The 20,573-nt window shown below is 44.9% G+C and overlaps 1 protein-coding gene across 1 annotated transcript; it reads right to left on the minus strand.

Annotated features, from left to right (window-relative positions):
• Positions 1-287: 287 nt before the first annotated feature.
• UTP14A (UTP14A small subunit processome component) lies at positions 288-19,086 on the minus strand. Its single transcript, XM_004437298.3, has 15 exons — positions 18,976-19,086; positions 17,855-17,930; positions 17,036-17,106; positions 16,244-16,308; positions 14,482-14,624; positions 14,023-14,178; positions 9,255-9,374; positions 9,062-9,156; positions 8,333-8,456; positions 8,173-8,250; positions 7,314-7,707; positions 4,242-4,645; positions 3,303-3,496; positions 3,074-3,173; positions 288-721 (listed from the first exon to the last, which is right to left on the minus strand). The coding sequence occupies exons 1-15, from the start codon at positions 18,999-19,001 to the stop codon at positions 449-451; spliced, it is 2,319 nt and encodes a 772-aa protein (XP_004437355.2). The 5' UTR covers positions 19,002-19,086; the 3' UTR covers positions 288-448.
• Between the last annotated feature and the right edge of the window lie 1,487 nt (positions 19,087-20,573).

The raw sequence follows: 20,573 nt of genomic DNA on the forward strand, positions 1-20,573 counted from the left end.
TCGTTTGTGCATGCTGTTTCTAGGTTAAGAATATACACTATTTAGTCACTATCCCTGACTCTTCAAATTGGTTATTGATGGTGGATCATGTCTGATGTGATGTATTTAAGATCACAGGCTAGGGTAACTTCTCTTCACTTTGATTTAGGACTAACTACATAATCCTTGGTAAGAAAATGAGGTTCCTCTGACAAGTGACTGGAGAAATGCAATGGGGAGCAGCCAAAGGTGTCTTGTCTGACTGAAGAAAATGATTCCACTGGGAGACAACACAGAATACACTCCAGTTAAATAGATAAAAATGCCTTTATTTTAAAAATGTGACTTAACTACACCCACAGTGTGCTAAGCCAGTTTTGGAATTGATCTTGTAGCTCAGAGTCAACTGGGCCAATGGAGGAGCAGCCGTGGCTCCTGATTCTGGCCAGGATGTCACTCCTTCACCAACTCAATCTACAGAGTTTTTCTTCAGCTGTTTTTTGTGACGGATGGAGAGCCGTTTTGGATTCCTCTGTACGACAGAGAGGTCTGACCTTGAGGAAGACCTGTAGCCCACATCCTCTGCTTTTATAGGCTTAATGATATGGCCTGGCTTGGTGACAACCTTGGGCCTAGTCAGCTTTTGGAAGGCCCTCTGGGTGTTCCACGTCGATCCTATAGGGGTCTGGATGGTCCTTTCAAATTGCTGATGGTGGGTAAATGGATATGGAAGCACCCGGACCTGGAGAGGCAGGCAGAAATGGGAACTCGTCAGGTAGCGTTAGTACACAGGGCACAGTTCTACGTGCTGGCTGCAGTGAGTGAAGCTGCTGAGAGGTCAAGGCCTCCCAATGCCCCCATCTAACCTCAGGAGTCCCAATCTGCTTGAGGACATCTGGGAGTAGAAGGACCTAATTTGGATTAGGACTCCCCCTTCTCCTAGGCTTACCCAACAATCTAGGGATTCAAAAACCACCCCGACACTGCCCCTGTAGCTGTAGGAACACTCCAAGGCTGCTGTCCCCAAGTGGGTCTTCCTATACAACACTGACTGCAAGAAACATCTGGGCATTTGTGTATCCCTGTGGATTTGATGACCCTCCTACCCTCTTCATGCTCCCAATCCCTTCCTTTCCTCTCCTTGATACACGGGATTAATGTTGTAAGGAACCCAAAGGTTTACTCCTGAATCCTGAACTCTACCAGGCTGTTAACACTTAGCTTCATCCTCTTTTGGTATCACAGAATGTCAGAGCTAGAAGGCCCTAGATAATGGCAAAGGTCATCTCCCTCGGCCCAAGAATTTGGCTTAGACAGGGGAAGTAATTTACCCAAGTAAATTACGAGCAGTGAGGGAGAACAGAACCCGGGGCTCCTTTCCTGGACTAGTACTCTTCACCTCACCACAGCGCTACCTTCTGACATTTAAATAATCTTTAAACACTTCCCCAAAGGCCAAAGAAGAGGAAAAAAATGTAAGCAGAAGAATGGGGAAGCTACAATCAGTAGTTTTTGGAGATACGCAATGGAACACTCAAGAGAAGCTGCCAGGTGGGCCCGGTGGTGATGAAGGACACAGATTCTCTTTAGGTTAAGGGAATGTCTTATTGGGGCTGATAGCTAGATCTGTGCATGTCACCCAGAGCAAGAGAAAAAGAAAAACTCCTGGACAAAGTATTCAGTTTCAGGAGGCTTTTTTTTTTTTTTTTTTGCCTTCAGCAATTACACACTGGGACCTGCAGTCTATAGCTTATTAAAAAGATGAGGAAAATCAAGGGAGACTATTTGTCAGTTTGCTGTGAATGTATTAAAAAACAAACAGATAAGACTCCTGGAATGGAAGGGTGATCTTTTTTTTTTTTTTTTTTAAAGATTTTATTTATTCAGTTTTTTTCCCCCCAAAGCCCCAGCAGACAGTTGTATGTCATAGGTTCACATCCTTTTTTTTAGTTGCTGTACGTGGGACTCGGCCTCACGTTGGACGGAGAAGTGGTGCCTCGGGGCGCTCCCGGGATCCGAACCCAGGCCGCCAGCATCAGAGCGCGCGCACTTAACCGCTAAGCCACGGAGCCGGCCTGGAAGGGTGATCTTTATTGAGGTCCACACTCTGCCCTTCACCTAGAACCCTGGCCTGGTGGAGTACCTCTTTTCTCTCTCACCCCCTAACTGTCTGCTCATTGCCTATTTTCTGCTTATATATCCTCAACTGGGATTACAGTGGTTACAATTCAATTTCTGCAGTGATTGGTTCACAAAATAAGATCAATAGAGTATTACTAAAATGTGATTTCCTCACCTTTCTTTTGTACCTATTAAAACAGTTCCCCCCTTTTTTTCAGAAGGAAAAATAATTCATTTCAATATTATACTGGCTGGGGCCAGATCTCAGGGTCACAGACTTTCAGAATGGAAGGGAACATAAAGGTCATTGAGTCCAATCTCATTTCTGAGTCCCCTCTACACATGCTCACCCGCACCACAACCCATTCTCTCTCTGGACTGGCAGAAGGTTTCTCCTTAAACTGAACTCTGCTTTTCCTCCAACTTCTACTTTATGTGACTCCACTCCACATGACAGCCTTCAATATACTGGAAGACCATGATCATGCTCAAATTTGCTTCTCTCTTGGGTAAATATCCCTAGCTCATTATCATATGACACAATTTAAAATCCTTTCACTGCCTTGAACAAGCATCCCATTTGTCTTTGTTTTTCTTAAGATGCAGCACACACCTTATAGCCTCTGAACATTACCTTGACTATAAATACAAGCGAATGGTAATGCTTAGTTTAGTGACACCTATTTGCATCCGAGTTATCCGGGGTACTAGCTGAAAATGCAGATTTATGGTCCTCACCATTGCTACAAAGATTATCCTGTGAGTCTCAACCTTCCTCTTGGTCAATAATTAAAACAGCAGAGTCGATTTGGAATTCTTCACCTCAGAGCCAGTCAGTGAAAACAAGAATAGATTTGACTCTGTGATCAAGATCACACATCCCTCTTGACCAGAGAGCCCTAGAATACTCCTCCCAAGTAAGAGAGCTGGCCAGCAAAGAGGAGGCAGCTAAAGAACTCTCTCTCTCTCTCACCTGATGAGCTGCTGCATGGATGTTTCTCTTCTCATTGATAATCACATTTGGCAAATTCTTATCTTTTCTTGAAGGACCCTCAGGGACTTTAATGAGGAACCTGGAAAGCAGAACAGCAGGAGGTCTGACTAAGAGCATTAAGGACTTAGTGAAAAGGGCAGGGAGGACATATGAGAGTGAGGTGGGAGAACCTAGTGCCCTTCTGACAGGCTTTCTTCCCTGTTCTTACCGGTGTCTCTTCTTGGCACTGGGCTTCAGGCCCACACCACCCCACTCGCCCCAGCCAGGCAGAGTCAGGTCCATGTCCTTTGGCTTACTCGCCTCCACAGCCTCCCTCTTCTCTTTCAAGAAGTCTCTGATGACATCATCCCCAGCAAAAGCTTCCTTTATCATCTGCCTTTGATCTTTCTCCTCTTCATCTTCCTGAGAAGAAACAAGAGCAGAGCTACAGCTTGCCTTGTGAGCTGTGGTTCCCGGCAAGACCGCTTGACTTTTGGGTTGTGACATTTTAGCGCCCCCTAGAGGGAAGCACTGAACCATGATGGTCTTCCATCGGTAGCCAATCATGCTCCAATTTTCTTCTCTCTAGGGTAAATATCCCTAGCTCATTATCATATGACACAATTTTAAACTTTCAGTAAGGAAGCTGCTGGTGGAGGAAGGACTGGCCTGTGTTAGGAGGAGGCGCTCCAAGTGGCCTGGCCAGAATGTGGGCGTCCTCCAGCTACATCCCTGCAAAGACAGGCGCCAGGGCTCCTCACTTCAGCAGTTGCAATTACTTGATCGGGGAGTCCTGGAACATTTGAGATCCCACTGAGAGCAAAACCTTGGCAATAGCTCAATGATTCACCTTCGAGTTGTCCTGCCTGGGATCTGGTCAGAGCTTTGAATGACTCCCTCTTTCCTCTGAGGGCAGTTTTAGAGTCACCTCAGGGAAGGTCTGGTGGCTCAGGGTTTAGGATGTGGGAGTCTCAGCTGCACTCACATATTTGCACCTAGTAAACTGTCACGGGGACCAGCCTGGCCCCGTACTATTCCGGACCTCTCAACTAGCGAAATATGTCCCCGGCACAGCGAAACCTCACTGATTCTACTCCTTGTGCAAGAAGGACACTTTCCGTGCTGGCTCTGATCCCCCAAAATGGCCCATGACCCTGGCTCTGCTCACCAATTCCTCTATTGTCGTGGGAATGGCCAAAGACTTCACAGAAGGAGATTTTGTGGTAAGGAGGTTCTGCAGATCAATCATTTGCTCCTTCTTTGTCTTCTCCTTGGGGGCACCAGGCTGATTATTTGGGTTCCTCTCCAACTGCTGCCCATCTAATGCAGGTCTGGGAAGCTCCTTATCTTGAAAACATCCTTCTTCGCCCAGCTCCTCCAGCTCTTCCAGAGTCTGTGCTCTCTCCCGCTTCTGCAGCAACAGGGGCTCTTCTTCTTCGGCAGGTTCCTCTCTCTGGACTGGCAGAACCGTCCTTGCTGAACTCACTTTTTGCTTCCTGGACTGATGGTTTTCCTTGTTAAGTTTCTGGGAAAGTGCCCTCAATTCGGACAGCACCTCCTGGCTGCTAGAATCTGGGGGAAGAAATGAAAGCTGTCAGAAAAGAAGGTTGGAAGCTGCCTTGTCAACAAGCATTTATGGAGCACTCTCAACAACCAGCGAGCATTTGTTGAGCACCCACTGGGTGCTAGGCACCATGAAAGACATTCCATCAAGGACAAGTGAGTAAAAGAAGATTCCATTTGCTGGATTTCCTGGAGAGTTCACTAATCATTACCTGTCAAGAAGCAGGCAATGGAGTTGAGTAGTTAAAAGCAGCATGTTGGGAAGCAGATGTCCTGGGTCCTATTCCCAGCTTTGCCAATGACTCACTGTATAACCAGAACCGTGGCTTGATTTCCCTAAACAGTAAACCCTGCTTGGGGAGATCGCCCCAAGTTCCAAGTTTTTAAAAAGCTGTTTTTTTTTTTTTTTTGAGGAAGATAAGCCCTGAGCTAACATCCACGCCAATCCTCCTCTTTTTGCTGAGGAAGACCGGCTCTGTGCTAACATCTATTCCCAGTCCTCCTCCTTTTTTTTTTCCCTTTTTCTCCCCAAAGCCCCAGCAGATAGTTGTATGTCACAGTTGCACATCCTTCTAGTCGCTGTATGTAGGACGCCACCTCAGCATGGCCAGAGAAGCGGTGTGTGGGTGCGCGCCCAGGATCAGAACCCAGGCCGCCAGTAGCGGAGCGCACTCTTAACCGCTAAGCCATGGGGCTGGCCCCTTAAAAAGCTGTTTTAACAGGTGGCTTCTAGGACTGGCCCCATGGCTTAGCGGTTAAGTGCACACGCTCTGCTGCTGGCAGCCCGGGTTCGGCTCCCTGGCACACAGCGACGCACTGCTTCTCCGGCCATGCTGAGGCCGCGTCCCACGTGCAGCAACTGGAAGGATGTGCAGCTGTGACATACAACTATCCGCTGGGGCTTTGGGGGGTGAAAAAAAAACAGGTGGCCTCTGAATGCAACTTCATTGTCATTTATGATTTGTAATTTCTAAAAATTGTGATTTACTATTTGTAAAAACGTCACCCAGCATTGTTTATTTATTTATTTATTTTTTTTGTGAGGAAGATTGTTGCTTAGCTAACACCTATACCAATCTTCCTCTATTTTGTATGTGGGACGCTGCCATGGCATTGCTTGATGAGCAGTGTGTAGGTCCGTGCCCAGGATCTGAACCCGCAAACTGTGGGCCGCCAAAGTAGAGCACGCCAACTTAACCGCTATGCCATGGGGCCGACTCCAGCATTGTTTTATCTTAAAGCAGCATTCATAACCTGTTGTGGCTGAGTCAAGTAGCTCGCACTTTCCAGTCACCAGCAGCATCTGAGCAAATACCACTAGTCTCTGAGAGCCCCGAGGAAGACATGGCAGTAACACACTTCTAAACTGTCCTTTGCGTCAAGTTGCCTCCATTCCCAAGTTCATCCTGCTCTCTAGCTTTGGCTTGAAGCCACTGGAAGAAGCTACTTAGATCTGGCTTTTGGACACATGTATGTTTTTTCCTCAAGGTCGAATTTCCTTGTTCATTTTGTTTGGGGTCCATGACTTCTCACTATTTTAGGATACTATTTCCCCAAAGGTTTGGGAACATTCTATTTATTTATTATCCAAGGAAATCCAAATTCACCTTTCATACCACAACCAAATGCTCTACCTAGTTAGCTAGGTGACCAGCTTTTGAGGGGGGCCCAGGAGGATACAGCTGGTGTCCTGTGGTCGTATAGAGATGGCCCCGCAATCTCGGCCTGCAGTGCTGCTTTCCAAAATCCTCTCAGAAGTGACTGCCTGTAACTATTAATCCCACAACTCTCCAGCTGAAAACCCGAAGTTAAAGTCCTACAACACATTCCAAATGACAGCTCTTTTAAAATATTTTTTTTGCCGTGGACAAACAGATTCTTGCTGTCATCTAAATGCATTATTCCTATAGGAAATAAAATCAGACCGGAGAATCTGCCCAGCCAGCCAGGTGATTTCTGAATGCAAGTAGTTTCCTGAGCAGGCTTTATAACGCCCTGTGTTGTCCCCAGAATGGGAGCTCTCCAACCTGTCTCAAGGGCACTAAACATTGTGAATATAAAATCTCTTCAAGACAACAGGTAGAAAATATAGTATACAAATCGAGTCTGAGCATAGGGTAACAATTCTAACTTACCATGTACCTTGTGGAGTCAGTCATTCCTGTCAAGAAAGTCTCACCCTATATGACACATAACAACTAGCATTATGAAGTGCTAAAAATGCCACTCCTACTTTACAAATAGAAACTGCAGCAATGATTTGAAGATGTTTCATAACGCCTCAAAATCCACCTGTGCCTGTGGGTGTGAACGATTTTCAGATTTGCCATCCCACCTCATGCACTTCTCTCTGGTTTGTGGGGACCAGTAAGGTTACCTCCTGCCCTTACTTCCAGGATGGTGTGGTTCTGTCTTTCTGAAGACTGGAAGGAAGCCCTCAAGAGCAGAAAACATGTCTGAGCAGACATTGTACAGCCATGCAGATGACCGCTTATTAAATGCCTTTGAAGAAAAGTGGTGATGATGAATTTATTTTCTCTTCAGGGACTCAGGGCACTCTCTTGAAAGTCCCCAGAGCCTAATCACTCTGCGGCGTGTGGGTGGACAGTCTTCCTCTCACAGTCGGTCCGTAACACTAGCACTAGGAAGTTCTCTCTTCCCGTCCACCACAACTTACCTTTTGTTTCTTGTCTGCCCACCGGCTCAGAGTCCTGGTTAAGCCCAGACTTTTTTCTAAGCGATCGCCTTTCCTCCAATTCTTTCAACAAAATTTCTTCCTCTGCCAGTGGGCTTTCTTCTCCCTCACTTTCAGAAGCCTTGTGGGCCACAGGCTCTGAAAGTTGTTCAGGGTCCTTCTGGATTTCGGCCTCTTTTGCATCACTAGGGCGATTCCTGAGCATCCAAGGGTTTGGTCCGTCTGCATTCATCTGCACCTCATTCACCGCCTCAGGGACAAGCAGTTCATCCTCTTCCTCCGCACCTCCCTCCTCTTCCTCACTCTTGGAGGCCGCCTGGAGTTTCTGCGTCAGTTCTTTGTTTCTGGCCAATTGTTCCTGCAGAGCCTGGCGAGCCTGGAGGAAGGAGTCACAGCACGAGTGCCTTGTCATTAGTGACCGCGATAACACCTTTCCTGGTCCATTTCTTAAAGCTGCCTCCTCTCAATTCAGCTTAAGTATTTCTTACTGGTGCCTACTGTTTAAACTGCACATATACCACTGTGTTAACATCTATGAAATGAAACGGGAGACACATTCTTTGTCCTCAAGGAATCAACATGGGAAACAAGGTAAAAAAGCTCCTCTCCCCTTTAACTGGACTTGCCTTCAATGCTGTTTCCCTTTCATCTCTCCTTTTCCACTTTGTTCCTGGTCATTTTCCTCTCTGCCTTAGAGATTTTCTGATGCCTTTTTAGATTCCTGGTTTTCCATTCATCCTCATGGCTCTTCCCCAACTCTGCTTCTGCTAGCATCCTTATGGACTGATTTTCCTTTCTTTCCTCCAATTCCATCTCTTCTCTCACCCTGACGATCTCTTACCTCCAAGTCATATTTGGCCATAATTGCCTTTGACTTTGCCCACTTCCCACTGTTTTGATGCTTAAGGCTCATTCGCTCCTGGAAAGAAAGGGCAGAGTGAGATCCTTCTCGCTTTCCGGGGAAGGTTGGTTCAAGGGGTGGTGGCAAGAGGCAGCCTCACCATCATTCTGGCCTTTTCAATTTTTTCCAGCTCTTCCAATGCTGCAGAAGGATTGACCTTCTGCAGCTTCTCAAACTCTTTTAGGGCTTTCTTGGCCTTTCCTTTCTTCAGAACTTTGTGATACCTAGAGGATAAGAGGGGTAAGAGGGAAAAGACTTAGCTGAAACACTGACGCCAAACATAAAACTGCCCTGCTACCCAAGGGGTTTCCCTATGCAGGGGCTAGAACGGACATTACAGAGCCAGCTGACTGGAGGAAGCCAGTTTGGGACCTGAGAGGACTGACAGGACTCAGGCCCTGCAGCCCCCAGGGGCAGACCTCTGCAGAGCTGAGTCCCCTCTGCTTCTATAGTGCAAGGGAAGAGTAGAACAAGTTCCAAAGAGGCATAAAGGCAGGAAGGAAGCCCTACTGGCCTCAACAGCTGGCGAATTCACAGCTCATTCTGCAGAACCACTCTGTGATACCCTGGAAGTGAGAGAAAGTAATTGAACAGTCCTCTTTTTAGCAAAACCAAGACTGAAAGCCAAAGCTAGAGGAGAGGGCACTACTGAAGCAGGCAAAGCTCTCTGAGGCTGGTCTGAGAAAAAAAAAAAGGCTAGTCACTCCTATTTGGGACCTCTTCTACATGGCTCCAGCTGCCACGCCAGAGGTTCTTTCCTAAGAAATCACGATGAGCCATATCACTTTCTTCCATGGAACCCAAGGCCAGTTCACAGGGGCCTCCTTACTTTTTGCTCTTGATTTTCTTCTCTCTTCGAGCCCTGGCCTCATAGTAGGACTGCAGGGCTCGGGCCCTCTGCAGCTCTGCTCGGCGCATCTTAGCCTACAACGAATGGCATTCACAGTGATTCCTGGGCTTGGGGGCAAGTGCTGGGAGAAACAGAGCATGTCTGGGTGTATCAGAGGGCCTATCACACTTACCTCTTCCAAGCTCATGGCTTTGAGAGAGGCCTTTTCCAAGGGAGTCAGTAAAGGGTCTGTCACCGGCTGCTTGTTCTTATGGAGGAGGTTAAAAATTTCCTGCTCCAGGGGAGTTCTTGCCTTAAGGAGATAACAGAACATTCTAAGTCTTTAAGCCATGCTCCTGCAGTCTCCCTCTTTACAATCCTATGACCATCTACTTTATGACACTATAATTGGAATCACTAACTGGATAGGATTGGCTGTTACAGCAAGAGAAGGGCTTCCAGTCTCGCTGTCCAGCTGTGTAGATAAAGTCTTATTTTATTCTGATTTAAGATAACCTCAGCAAGGGAACCTTGAGGCTACTCTCTAATATTACTGAGGGGATCACTCTGTTCAGATTAACAATATATATGTAAAACAGAATACCATTCTCTTAAGAATCGAAGCAGGATGCCCCTAAGGTAGATGCTGGCAGGAGAGAGGGACAGCAGTACCAAATTGTCAGTTCTGATAGTTGCAAAACAAAATGGTCCCTGTACTGTTATGTACATTTTAAGCACATAATTACTGTATAGTTTGGAATTTCAGATTCATAGACACCTCCTTTTAAGAATATTTCTAGAGGAAAGGGAAGGTGAGGTCTTAACATGAGCACAAAAAGACAATGCCTTTAAAAATATGAACTTCATTTAATTAGACTGCTTCCTGACAGTACAAATTTAACTCCAGTCATTTTCTTTTTTTTTTTTTTAAAGATTTTATTGATTTTATTTTTTCCCCCCAAAACCCCAGTAGATAGTTGTATGTCATAGCTGCACATCCTTCTAGTTGCTGTATGTGGGACTCGGCCCCAGGATGGACGGAGAAGCGGTGCCTCGATGCGCACCCGGGATCCGAACCCGGGCCACCAGCATCGCAGCGCGCACACTTAACCACCAAGCCACAGGGCCGGCCCTCCAGTCATTTTCTAACTTTGGCTCCAACTCCTCAGTTTCCAGTTAACTTTGTATGCTAGGTAGTGTCTATGTGCATGAAATGAATCGACTGCGAACCAGTGACTTAACATGTCAACAAAAGACCCCATCTGCTGCTTGACTGATATTGTGAGGATGGCTAAAATAATAAGGCCGATCATGCCACAGTCCACTTTGGCAAGGCACAAAGATAGCCCTAGGCAACAGAGCCAGTTTCAAACCTCACATACATATTATATGTGGTTTTCTTCAACAGAATGTACCATATACATCATGGTCAGTATTAAACTTAGAAATATCTGGACAAATGCATAAACACACATCATCACATGTTACATGGTGCTATTGGTTTAACCATAAACCTATTCCACTGAATAGTAAAGGTGCATGTTCTTCCATTTTTAGTATTTGCAGTAGTGATCAATCACAGGCTACAAAGTGATTTATATTACAATGCTGTAATCTCCCTCCAATTCAATTCAATTTACAAACATTTATTGATTGCAGCTACATTCCAGGTACTGGTGCAGGGTGCTATGCATGCACAATTGATTAAGATCATTCCTGTCCTCACAGAGCTCACCGCCTTTCAGAGGAAAGAGACACATGTACCCCTAACAGAATGGGTTAAATGTTAGTCCATAGGAGTCATCATAGAGGGAGGAACAATTAATTCTGATTAGGAGGTAGGTTAGGCTTGGGCAAGGAGGAGACTTTTTGTATTAGGCTTTGAGGCATAAGTACAATTCTCTAAGGAGGGGGAAAAAAGTCAAAGAGAGATGAATATAAGCAAAAACACAGATATCAGGAGAGGCATGTAAGGGAACGATGTGTTGTCCAGTGGCTAAAATGCTAGGTGCTTCTGTCTTTAAGTTGAGAGCCTTTGGAAGGATTTGAAGCAGGAGAGTGACAATCAGTGTTTTAGAAAGAAAATCCTGGTGATTGTGTAAGGGCTTATTTGTAAAGCGCCAAATGAAAGGTGAAAATGACAATGAGAAGAGGAACCAGGGATCTGAGAGCAGTTACAGAGACACAATTTACAGGATTAGCCCACTGTCTGGGCTGGGGAGGGGGGGCCGTTAAGGGGAGAAGGAGGAATCAGATGGCTGAGGTTTCCAACCTAAGGGGCTGGGATAGGGAGTTACACTGTTGACTGAGTTAGTGAATGAAGGCGGTGGTACAGGGTTTGGGAGTCTGGGGTAGGAAAATGCCAGGCATACTCTGTTGTGTGTGAAGTTTAAGGTACATATGGAGACCCAGATGAGGCTGGCTAGTCATGTGGAATATGGGACTGGAGCTCAGAAGAAGGGGTTGAGAGTGATCTATAGCATATTCACAGAGCAAGAATAAAAAGGACTAAGAAAGGTCTGATAGATTAAAAAATAAAACAGGGGTATGCCACAGAAGCCAAGGGAGAAGAGTTTTTAACAATGTGATGTGTCAACGGCATCAAATAGGCTGAAGACTTAGAGGGCTTGGGGTCTGCCCTTTGAGCAGTTCCAGTAGGGCAGTAGGGGAAGAAGGTGAAAGAACAGAGACAGCAGTGGAGACTAGCTCTTCCCAAAGCTTGTTCCTCCTCAGCCAATGAGATTTGCTTCAAATTGTAGAAGGTTAAACTTCAATTTATTTGATTTTTAATAAAATCAGTTTGTACACTCTGGGTTAGAGTAAGTCAAAGGGGTTTCTTTACTATCTTTTCATAGCCTTTATAAAGCTAGCATGTATTGTGAATTGCCAGTCTCCAGTAGGGGCATGCAGCATTTTCTAGCGAGGGAACCCTGCCATCCCCTTTTTGAAGGCATATTGAAAACCTACGGTTTTGTGGAGAACACTTTGGGAAATGCTAGTGTAGGCTGCTAGGGGATGGGAAAAATGACCTTACATCATTTCTAGCACTTTGCAGTTTACAAATGCTTTCTCACGCATCATCCCATGTAATTCTTCTCAGCTACAGTCAAATGGACTTTTAGGAAGCTGGCCCAAAACTATAGCACTATAGCGCAGACTTTTTGGATTCTTAATCTCCAGAAATACTGGTATATTACTAGTCCTTGGTACTTTGCACTCTAAGTTGTAAGAAGAGAACTGTGAGTTGCTAGCCAGAAAGCACCCCCGACCTAGGCAGTTCCTTATTTCTCTGTGCCGCACTGGCGTAATTTCTCAAAAATGAATCTTAGCACGAATGGTACAGTAGATTCAACGTACAGCATCTGGGCCCCATTCTGTCTCGCATAGGGAATTCCTGGAGAGCAGAGGACGTGCCATTCTTAGTGCAACCTCCTCCTCCATCATCTCATCTTCAACAACCAACTTGGCATTTTCCTGCTATCTCCAAGATTATACCGTCATTTGGAAAAGGCAAGGTGCGGAACACTGTGTAGGAGTGCACTACTACTTTTTTGATTAAAAAAAAAACAGGTAAACATGAATATGTCAATAAAACTCATAAGTTAACAATAAAAACTTATAAAAGTAACAAGTTACTTCTAGGTGAGTATGGGGGTAAAAATGAGCAAATGCAGAACAGGGGTGGGGTCAGACTTTTCACTATGTATCTTCTATACTTTTTATTTTTGAATCCTGCAAAGTGTATTACCTCTTAAAATTTTTTTCCTAAAGTCTCCCTTCCATCCTGCAGCCACACTTTAAACCTGATCTCTTTTGCATGAGGAAAAGGAAGCATCCTAGAAAGAGAATGGTAATGACTTCAACAACAGTATCAGAAATAGAGCTTATCCTCGTAATAAACAACTACTTGCTCAATTTCTAGCTATGGTGACAAGCCATGTTTACTTTGATTAGCTTTAATCACCTCAAGTTCCTGAAACATAGGACACTATTATTCTCGGATTTTTAGAAAGCAGAGGAAAAGCAGAAAGAGGGCATCTATCTATGGTTTGGGCATTGCAGTTTTTGTCTATTTTTCTACTTAAGACAGAACATCCCATTATAGACCAATGGTGTATTGGAAAAGAAAGGCTAGCTGTTCTGAAGCAGCTGTTCACAGACTAAAAATTTTGAGACTTTAGGGACTAACAAAGGATTACCAACTGTTAATTTTGCCAAGGGCATAACCACCATTCTACCCCCAACCTCATCATTTATTACCACCATCATTTCACAAAAGAAAAGCTATTTCAACACCATTAAAGTGTAAAGAATAAGCTCATAATAAAGAACTGGCAACCTTATACTCACCATACTCACAATTATCCTTTTGCTTTGGATGGATGAAAACCTTGCCATGGATCAGTGTTTGGGAAACGCAGCTCTAAAATATCTTTTTTTATTTTCTGCAGCTCAGAGGGATAATGAATTACTTGCTAAAATCCTATTCGTTATCAGCAATATGTTATATTTTAATGTAATATTCCTTCACAAGTTAACTTTGGTTTCTGCTGCTCATATATCCCTATTAAGGCATCAGTAATGGTTTAATCAGTTCCTGATTTCCCCCCAGATCAGAATGTGGCTTTAAAAGCTTTTTAAGAACTGAGGTGTAAAAAAGAAAATATCATTATATTCCCTCTCTACTGGCAATCGGATGTTTTAACACAAAAACATGGCAATAACCATGTACTATATGCTACAAACTGATGGAGAGCGGCTACAGAGCTACTCTGACTGGCCATTGCACGACTGACAATGAATCTTGCTACCCGCTTCTCTCCCTTCCTTGACTGCTAAACTAAAATGACTACAGCTGGGATTTTGGCTTAACATGTCCAGTCAAATCAACCATAGGCTCTGCAATCTCTACGCTGCACAATCTCACCTTCCAAGGTGTAGGTTCCTTGTGTTGCACTCACCTTCCAGCCACTGAGCACATGTTCAATGGGAGCAAAGGCCGACTGCTCCTTCTTCAGGGGAAAAACCAGCTGCTCTGCCTGCCGGTTCTTCAGAACAACGGGATCCCATTTGGAGAGGGCTTGTGAGGTTTTATTGAATGCCACTTCTCTGTGGATCTGAAGCAGGCAAAGTACACAAAAGGAAAGAGCCACAAAATTAAGCATCAAACTCAAAGGACTAGCAGGAAATTAGGAGGCAATGTTTCTTAGCCCAAGAAAGAATCAGGATGCTAGAGATTAACTCTTGCTTACTTCTCAGGACTACACCTTCCCTGAGATTAGTTTTCGTCTTTTCCACGGTAAGGCAATCACAACTTCCCCTCCTCCCATTTTTCAGGCTTTCCTCCCTTCTCTTCTTAACATATTTTTCCTTGTCAGTTCAATTACTTGCCTTAATGGACCACTTTCTCAATAACTCACCCGCTCGACCTCTTCTTTGTTAAGGGGTAACTCCACAGTCTTCTTCGATTTGACTCTATTCAGTTGCTTTTTCACTGTGGCCAATGAGGATGAAGTTTTAACGGGCTCAAGCAGATCGGAAAGGACTAGCTTTTCTCCTGATCCTGTGGAAAGGCCAAACTTTCTGGTCAGACTAAGAAGTGAGGCAAAATCTCAATATCACCTAGGGAGATGCCTCAGGGGAAAATGCTAGTAGACAGGCAAATGTGCAGGGAAGCAGGAGTAATTCTTACTTCAATCACTAGCAATAGTGACACCCTCACTTGCGTACATTCCCAAATGTGTTGGAGGGTGGAAGACAGGAGAAAATTAGTTATTTTAAAGAGTTATTTGCTTTTCTCTTGGGTCTCTCTGCTTCTCTACTCTTGCCCCGCTGCAATTCATTCTTCACACAGCAGCCAAAATGATCTTTTGACAATGTAAATCACAGCATGTCATGATCCTGCTGAAAGTCCTTCAATGGCTCCCCATTATACTCAGAATTATATTGATCTAAAGGACGCAGCCCCATGGGGTCTGGTCCCCATCTGCCTCTCCAATCTCATGTTGTCCCCACCTCCACGATGCTCCAGTCACACTGGCCTTCTTCCTAGTCTTTGAACATGCTGAGCGTGTCTCTTCCTTAGAGCCTCTGCACTAGCTGCCCCCTCGCCCGGAATGCTTTACCCTATCTTCGCACAGTTGACTTTTCTTGTCATTCCGATCGCAGCTTAAATTTTGCCTCTTCAGAGACCTTTCACCACCAGCCAACTGAAAGCAGCAACTTAGTCACTTTATTGTATCATTTTGTTTTAATTCTCTTATTTTCTCCCCCCAACTAGTATGCAGCCCCAGGAGATCATGTCTTATTCTTTACTGTAGCCCCAGTATCTAAAGTTCCTGAACCGGATACATAGTAGAAGCACAAGAAGTATTTGCAGAATGAATAAACTTGGAAGAATACATTGTTACTTGTTCTGGGCGGTTACATTAGTGGTTACCACAAGTGCACGACTTACTTATTCAAGCTGCCTAAATTGTGAATACGGTGAAACAGATTTGGCATCTAGACCTGCGATGGGTTAAAATCCCCACTCTGCCATTTCCTAGATCATGTATTCTCAATAGGGCGACAGAACTCCCCCATCCAGAGGGTGAAAACTGGTTCTTGGTGGGGGGGTGAAAAAAATCTTAGATATTACAAAGTTGTGTGTCCCTCCAAAGCTCAACCCTAGCCAATAAAACCTTATTCCTTAATATTTGATTCTAGGGGGTGGGTGGGTGGGGGAGGGAGGCAGTGAGGTGAAAAAAAGTCTTAAAAGGCTCCCCAGGGGAGCAATGAGAAAAAAAAAGGGTTGAGAAACATTGTACTAGGTGAAGGCCCTTGAGTAACCTGACTTCTCTGAGCTCCAGCGGGAGAGATTATCTGCTTGTCCAAACTCAAAGCACTGAGAACTGAAATAAAAATGAGATCAGGAACATGACTAAGTTAGTGAGAGGCAGCTGTCTTCATTCATGTCCCTCTATTGCAGTAGCTCATCGAGCTCAGTAGGAGACCTGTACTGTGGCCTTCTAGGCTTTCTTCTAGAAATGGAAGAAACTCAAGGGCATCTGACTATCCTTCTTCACCCACTCACAGGCAAGTATTTTTGGTATGATTCACTAACCAGTCAAAAACAGTGACCCTTATGCTTTTGGAACTCCACAAGCTCCATGCATTGATAGCTTCCTTTGTCCAACTTACCTTCAGAACTGACATTGAACTCCGACACCCTCAGACTAGCCTCAGATCTCTCAGCCAATTTCCGCCTGAAATTAGGTAAAACAGAATATAACAAGAATGGACACATTTTGCTGGGGGAAGAAACACTTCTCTCTTCAAACAAGGCCTTGTTGTCACGTATTTCTCTTCTAGGGTCAGGTTTTGTCACAAAGCAACCAGGAAATCTGTCCTAACCTGGATGTGGTAGTCTACCCATCTCTTAATGTAGACTCAGCCCCGTAAAAACACAAGGCAATACAAGTTAGGCATAGTGGGAAAGGTACTAGACTTGGATTCAAACACAACTGGATCTGATTCCTGGATCTGCCATTTACGAGCTGAGTGACTTTGGGGCAAGTCAATTAACTTCTCTAATGGGGATAATTAACACCTATTCAATGCTTCAAAAGACTATAAGTGTGGAGTAAGTAAGAATTCAAATGCACGAAGCCCTATCACAATAAGAGCTAACAATTATATAACGCTTACTATATGCCAGGCATTGGATTAAGATCTTTACATTTATTAACTCATTCAAATGTCACAACAATGCTACAAGGTAGGTTCTATTATTAATCTTCTTTTCTAGTTGAAGAAACTGAGGTACAGAGAGAATAAAAAAAATCTGCCTACAGTCTGTCTCCAGAGTGCTGGATCTTAATAACGATGCTGACACTGGCGTCTTCATTGTCTTAGGCACCCAATAAACGTTAGTTGCAGATAAGTCTCATGGAATCAGCTAGTTATAACCTGCCAAACTGAAGGGAATGTTACCTATTCCTTCCATCAAGGGAACTGATTGCTTCCAGAAGCTTCTGATGCTTTCTCTCTCCATCACTGTCTCCCTAGACACAGAAAAGGAAAGACCATCAGAATGATGCCGGGAGGAAAAAAGACAGTGTGGAAATTGACGCCCATGTAAAATCTCTCGTTCTTTTGGTCAGTGGAGAACTGGGGAATCAGATGAGGTCTGGTGTGCAGGCATTCTGGCTCAAACTAAAAGAACTGCTTCAAAAACCAAACTCCCTCATTATAAGGAACATAAAGCCTTCGTAACTGGGAGCTAATGTTATACCTCTGTCTCAACTTGTTTTGGGAAGAAAAGTGCTATGAGAATAATATTGCTGGATAGAATACATAGTGTGATCTGACAGAGAAACTCCGACATTAAAAAAAACAATTTAAGTACTTTTGTCACGAGAATGAAGAGTTGGAATTCCTATAGCAGCTGCTGGAGATCTAGCTTAATTATGTATGTGTATATTTCAGCCATATACTTAAATAACTCTCTATGTAAATCCAAACCTGGGAAATAGGGAAATCATATCATGAGGACCATGTGTTCTGATCTTATATACTCAACTATATTTAATCAACTTGAGAAAAGTGACTGTATCTTATAGTCTTCAAATTCCCATAGCACTTAATACCGTATCTTATGCATGAAACACTAAACTGTTTGTAATTTATTTGTAAGACCCTGAATAAATATAAACAATGTTGCCACCTCTTCCCTTTCCAGGAATGTGCTGTCTACTCTGATTTTGAGGCAGAAGGGAAATTGAAGAAGGCAGTTTAGCAGTTGGCACCCACCTCATCTTCACTGGCACTCAAGGGGTAGTCTTTTGGCAAATCCTCTAGTTCTTCCTGTTGACTTAAAGCCAGAAGGCTGTTAAAGGAGATAAAAGAGAAATATTATTACTTGAAATAACTTTTCTCCTATTAAAATAATCTCTAAAACATAACTACAGTTCTCAGCCCAGCAAAGCCCTATCCCCTGGAAGATGCAGTGTGGGCATCTTTGGAAATTTGTCAAGACATTGAATTTAGACTGCAGAAGGCAGGCATCACCTCCAAGAGGTAAGCAGTGGATGGCGATACCCATACAAAACTGCATGAAAAAGATCTAACACTCTTCAGGGATTGGCATTTTCTACTGACCTCTGGAGGCTGTAAAAATGTCAGACCCTAAATAAGGTGGCAGAAAACGCTGTTCCTGGCCCTTGGGGCAAAGCAGTTTCACTGTTAATATTTCTAAACATCCTCCACATGGAAGACACCTTTGTAGGCGCAGCTTACTCCAAAGTGACATCTTGATCACTTGTTCCCAGGAATGGGGAAACGGAATCGGATGAAAGCAGTTGAGTAAGCCATTTTCCCTGGAGCTTACTCCGCAAAGTAGGTGCTTAACTAAGGAGCTTGGTACCTACAAATAAATTCTAGAGTCTATTATTACCTAACAGTATATACCAATCTTTGCAAGGCAACCATTACTAAAAGGATCATATTTAGTTCCCCTATGGGAGGGGCATGAAACATCAGAGAGAAAACGTGGTGGATGACTCCAATCGGCAAAGGTTTCCAAGATAAGGGGAGTTTACAACGCAGGCACTGCCTACGCAGAGGGTTGAAACGCGCCGCGACAGCGGCAGAAAAAGGAGTCACGTGACGAGGAAAGTGCAACATATTAACTTAGCTGGAGAGGAGAAGCCGCATCAGGACAAAGGGATGAGGGTAAAGAGCTGGGAAGCGGAGAGACCTATTTAAATTAAAATAAAAGGGCTTTAAAGGATGGATCGCAGAAATAGCAACGAATTGCGAGCTCTTGGGAGAACAACTGTCGTCTCTTATAAAGGCGGTTTCCACTTCTCAAAAGCCGGGAAAGCCGGCTCCCAACGAGCCCCAAACACTCTCCTCCCGTCTGTCGCCCTTACCTCTCCGCAGCCCGGGTCGCGCTCATCTCAGCGGCCTGTCTCTCACATGGGCCAGGAGCGGAAGCCGAAAGGAGAGCAATTTCCGTGGCGGCCGCAAAGCAATTTCTGCTTCCGCCAATCACGCGCGACAAGCGCGTCACTTCCGCTCCTGCCGGGGGCTTGCGGAAAACTGGAGACGTTTCGGGCGGGGCCAGCGGGAAACCGGGAGAGGGGAGATTAGAGCCTGTTAGCGGGCGGGGCTTTGTTTGCCCCGTCCACCCTTCATCTCCCGGGAGCGCCGGGGTCGGTCCTTCTGGCCCCCGGTTTCCAGGCGGCCCAAGGTGGGTGAGCTTAGGGCGAGGGTGCTGCGCTGTCGGGGATGGGCCCGAGCCTTCGTCGTCCTGCCTGATCCGAAAGGGAAGGCTCCAGCGCCCGTCCGTGTTCGACAACGTCCTGCGAGCCCACTGCCGGCCAGCTCGAGGCTTTAGTGAACGCCCGTGAAGTGGCCAGCATTGTGCTAGGCCCTGGTGATTCGACGGTGAACAAAGCAAGTTTCCTTCCCTTAAGGAAAAAATCCCCTTTGATCCTGTGCCCCCTTGTAATTGCAGTTCTAGGTTCCTCCTTCCCTATGTAACAAAGTTCCATCCAAGAATGGGCTGTGTCAGTGGCTGCAGCATCCTCACCTCCCATCAACTTTTAAGAAAATTTTTTTAGTTAAAAAAATGTAGAAAAGTTACACGAAAACATTCTTGGCATTTATTCTTTAAAGCAGCTCCCATTTTGCTTTTGCCTCACCATTCCACTGAAACTGCTCTAGACAAGATCACCAGTGACCCCCAAGGTTGCTAAATAAAACGGACACTCTCAGTCTCTGTCATCAGGACTTTGTGTGGTATTTGATACTATTGGATTGTTTTCTTATTCATATTCAGGAAATGTTTTTGACCATTAGCTATGTGCCGGGCCTCTAGGCACTGGAGAGACATTGGTGAACAAAACAGACATGTTCCATGGCTTCATAGAGTTTATTTATTTATGTTTGTGAGGAAGATCAGCACTGAGCCAACATCCATGCCAATCCTCCTCCCTTCCCTGAGGAAGACCAGCTCCGAGCCAACATCCACTGCCAATCCTCCTCCCTCTTTTCCCCCAAAGCCCCAGTAGATAGTTGTATGTCATAGTTGCACATCCTTCTAGTTGCTGTATGTGAGATGCAGCCTCAGTATGACCGGAGAAGCCATGTGTTGGTGCGCGCCCAGATCTGAACCCCAGGCCGCCAGTAGCGGAGCGAGCGCACTTAACCGCTAAGCCACGGGGCCTGCCCGTTTCATACAGTTTAGTTTCTGGTCGGATTAAAGACAATTTTGTGTTGTTGGGAACTCCATCCTGGGCTTCCATAACACCACTCTCTCGTGGTATCTTAGCTTTATGACTATCTTCCTCCGTCTTCACTGCTGGATACTTCTTCTGTACTTACTTCCTAAATGATGATGTTCCCCAGGTTCTTTTCTAAGCCCTGTTTGTATATTCCATATGCTCTTCCTAAGCCCTTAACAATTGTATGAGAACTCCAAAATCTTGAGCTCCAGACTAGTATCTCTGATTACCTCCTGGCAATC

Source organism: Ceratotherium simum, chromosome X (genome assembly GCF_057802395.1).
Source record: "Ceratotherium simum simum isolate JZ-2026a chromosome X, ASM5780239v1, whole genome shotgun sequence".
NCBI classification, from domain to species: Eukaryota; Metazoa; Chordata; class Mammalia; order Perissodactyla; family Rhinocerotidae; genus Ceratotherium; species Ceratotherium simum.

Bases quoted from the DNA above. Each gene is read 5' to 3' on its own strand.
- UTP14A (XM_004437298.3), bottom strand. From the start codon at position 19,001: ATGAGCGCGACCCGGGCTGCGGAGAG. The intron at 17,931-18,975 runs GTAAGGGCGACA...CTCCTTTAACAG, and splicing joins GCGACCCGGGCTGCGGAGAG to CCTTCTGGCTTTAAGTCAAC. The intron at 7,708-8,172 runs GTAAGAGATCGT...TCCTTCCTCCAG, and splicing joins TGGCCAAATATGACTTGGAG to GCTCGCCAGGCTCTGCAGGA.